Source organism: Nelumbo nucifera, chromosome 1 (assembly GCF_055504915.1).
Source record: "Nelumbo nucifera cultivar China Antique chromosome 1, China Antique-T2T, whole genome shotgun sequence".
Taxonomy (NCBI): Eukaryota; Viridiplantae; Streptophyta; class Magnoliopsida; order Proteales; family Nelumbonaceae; genus Nelumbo; species Nelumbo nucifera.
In genome coordinates this window covers 17,964,517-17,967,828 of record NC_142649.1, presented here as the reverse complement: position 1 = coordinate 17,967,828, position 3,312 = coordinate 17,964,517, and the positions used below count along the sequence as shown (strand labels likewise).

Sequence of the window (3,312 nt, the reverse complement as noted above, 5' to 3'; positions counted from 1 at the left end):
TCATTTCATGAATCTATCATCTGTGTAGAATTTTTTCTTTCCTTATCTCACATCACCTTTTCCTTTACTGAAGTTAGTGTGGATATGAAGTAAACAAAACCTTGGGCAGATGTAACGACTTCTATGGTGCAAACAGTGCATAGACACCTTTGCACTGTGACTAAAGATATTCGTCTCATCATACTGAGGTGACATTGTACTGAGTTTTCTTTTCTGATTGACACTTGGTTCCATCACTTCCATTGAACAAATAATAAGAGCAAATCAGTAACGTGTTTCACCTTCTTATTCCAATCTAGATTCATCACCTTCTTACACAAAAAACACAAATCTTCTCTGTTTATCCTTCCACAGTTTACAGAAATTAAATATATCTCTACCCAGAGTCCCAGACACAGAAAACAAATACTGTTCATGCTTTTATTTAGCTATCTACAGAGACCCTCCAGCCTTTTGCTTAAATTCTCTCTGGGTTCTAGCACAGAATAGAGAAGGAATAGAGGCTTCTACCACTTCAATACATGCCAGTATGCCACTACAAATGAAACATGTAAAAGTAAACATCTATCTTTTGCATATCGTTGTCATAATAGTTTCCAGCAGAAGTTCTGCTCTCAGGAAGATGAGCTGGAGGAATGATCAAAAGGTGAAACCCTTCGCCTCTTGTTGGAAAGTGTGATTCCCGGTGAAAATTCCGGTGAGGAAGCCTTTTCCAGGACAGAATTCAGAGCTTGCTTAATGGAGCTCACAAGGTGGCATACCTCGCCATTGCCTTTGCCGACACCCCCTTCTTCATAGCTAGTCATGACGAACACATTCTTAACCCTGCTTCCCAGGGTTGAGATCTCGGCCCTCACTGTTTTCAGATGGAGGGAATCGAGCGCTTGTCTTATGTCAGCCAGAAGCTCAGGTCGATAATCACAGCAAAGAGAAGCTGTGATTAGAACAGACCCTCCTTCTGATCCATCCCCATGTGGTTCAACTATCAACTCATCATTGTCCATTGGGATGACGGAGCCCTTTGTAGCTTCTGTAGCGTTCCTTTTCAGCTCCTTCACATGGCTGATCACTTCGGCGAGCAAGGAAGCTTTGTCCATCTGTTCACAGAAAGCAGACAATTCAGACCATGCACAAATGGCGAATATTGTACCACGCATTATAAACTCTCAACACAATTTAACCATAATTTCAAACAGTGATGAGGAAATGGTTATTTTCTATTATACTACTTGAACTAAAAACTAATTCAAAGGATCAATCTTAATCAGCAGAAAAAAAAATGAAAACCAACCAGATTCATCACGAACTAATTAATTAATCCATAGTAACCAAACCTCCAGTCGGATTTTGCAAAGGAAATGAACAAACGAGATTTCAAGAAGAAGCAAAACGAATAGAAAAGAGGTAAGGAAAAAAAAAAAAAAAACACAGACCTTATCAGAGCAAGGAACAAGCTTCCGGAGAGTAGAGAGATGAGCATTAATCCTCTCCCTTCGCCTTCTCTCAGCCTCGCTGTGGCTCTTCAGAGCAGCGATGGCCTTGGCTTCCGACATAGCCTTCGGCCCCAACCTCGCCGGAGCTTTCACGAGTTCTCCCTTCTCGCTATCCAAAACCAATGACGACGACGAACTCGACCCCCCTCGACCCATCATCCGAAACCCAACATTCGGGGAGAACCCATCAAAATATCTCGAATACTCGCTCCCATAAACAACATTCGAATTCCAGGAAAAAGAACCCATCTTTCTAATCAGCTCGAGTCTATGAATTCAAGAACCAGAATTGAAGCAGCTGAAATGAGTATCCAAAACCAGGTGGGCGATTCGTTGGAGTGGGCCAAAAGAACAACCTTCGTCGACGCAGTTTATCTTCAACTCCTCCACGCAGTCCCTTTGTCCTGCTTCTTCTCAAACCTTCCATTACGCAAAAAAAGAGAACAATCTAGTCTGCAGAAAATCAAATAGAGAACATCCACATTTTCTTCTTTACTGTCTTGAATTCAAACATTTCTAGTTTGGTTTTCGAGCTTTAGACGACACAATAGATTAAAAAAACCCACTTGCAGAGTACTTGAATCTCTGAAACCCACCCAGATCAAAGAACTCTTTTTCTTCCTGGTTAAAGAAAATAAAACCACTGTTCAAAAACCCCAAGAACTCACAGAGGCAGACTGGTATGAGAACCTGCACAGCCCTTTCTCAGCAGGAGTCTGAGGAGAAACAAAGATGGAAAAGCAGAAAGAACAGTGATTAAACGTTGAGAATCCTCCCTGAGACAACACACACATTTATAAGCCCTAAGGTCCAGTACCTTTAACAGAGACATCATTAATTATTGATATTCTTTAATGTTTTTACACGCAATTTTTATATATAATATTGGCATTTTCTAACATGCGCCTCCACTAAAAGACTAAAATAGCCCTCTTTGCAGAAAACAGAAGCAGAAAATAAAAATATTCTATAATATTTTTACACGCAGTTAATATTTAATGTTAGGGTTCATATGGTTTCATGATGACTGAAGAAAACAAAACTGTCCATAAAATTGACTGGTAAATTAATTGTGGGAAAATGAAAAAAATTATTTGTTTTTTTCCATTTAAGGAAAAGTTGGTTTGCCTCAGTTTATCAAGCAATTAATGAAAAATTTTCTATTGATTACCAACACATTATTTTAGAAGTGAAGAGAACGAAAAAGGTAAGTCTTGTCTCTTTTATTAGCTGATATCTCCTGGTCTCCTACCATTTCCATAGGAAAGAAAAGGCTTAATAACCTGATTCTCCATCTCTCATTGTTTCTCTTATATTGATTGATTTTATCAATTTATGATTTTATTTAGGGTTAGCAATCTTGACCCCAACCCAATTGGCTCATCCAACCCATCCACCTTGGAATCCATTCATACCTACCCAATTTATTAGTGGATCAATATGACTCAAGTAACCTATTAGGGTCAGTGAAAAAAGGTCAGGGTGGGTTGGATCGAGAATATCCATTAGGGCCAGGATGGGTAGGGTCGCACAATGGGTTGGGTCAAAGTTAATTCTATCTATACTCTCCAAATCTCAAAAAATAGAAGTCACAATAATTCAAACTCAGGCCTCTTAGCATGCTCACATCTCATTACACTTCCAAACGACCATGCCACATTTAATTTTAAGAATAAAAGTGAAAGAAAATAGATTTTATTAACTTTCGCGTTCACACGCAATTTTATACAAAAGCAATTTTATGAAAAGGACTTTTACGAAAAAACTTTTATGAAAGCATAGAAGAGCTTTTATAAAACTACTTTTATGAAAGCACTTT

At 38.7% G+C, this 3,312-nt stretch overlaps 1 protein-coding gene across 1 annotated transcript; it reads right to left on the bottom strand.

Moving 5' to 3' along the window:
• Positions 1–254: 254 nt before the first annotated feature.
• On the bottom strand, positions 255–2,270 carry LOC104612145 (transcription factor bHLH30-like). Its single transcript, XM_010279467.3, has 2 exons — positions 1,434–2,270; positions 255–1,097 (listed from the first exon to the last, which is right to left on the bottom strand). The coding sequence occupies exons 1-2, from the start codon at positions 1,740–1,742 to the stop codon at positions 615–617; spliced, it is 792 nt and encodes a 263-aa protein (XP_010277769.1). The 5' UTR covers positions 1,743–2,270; the 3' UTR covers positions 255–614.
• Between the last annotated feature and the right edge of the window lie 1,042 nt (positions 2,271–3,312).

Coding starts and splice junctions, on each gene's coding strand:
- LOC104612145 (XM_010279467.3), bottom strand. CDS start 1,742: ATGGGTTCTTTTTCCTGGAATTCGAATGTTGTTTATGGGAGCGAGTAT. Junction 1,098..1,433: donor TTGTTCCTTGCTCTGATAAG/GTCTGTGTTTTT, acceptor TTCTGTGAACAG/ATGGACAAAGCTTCCTTGCT.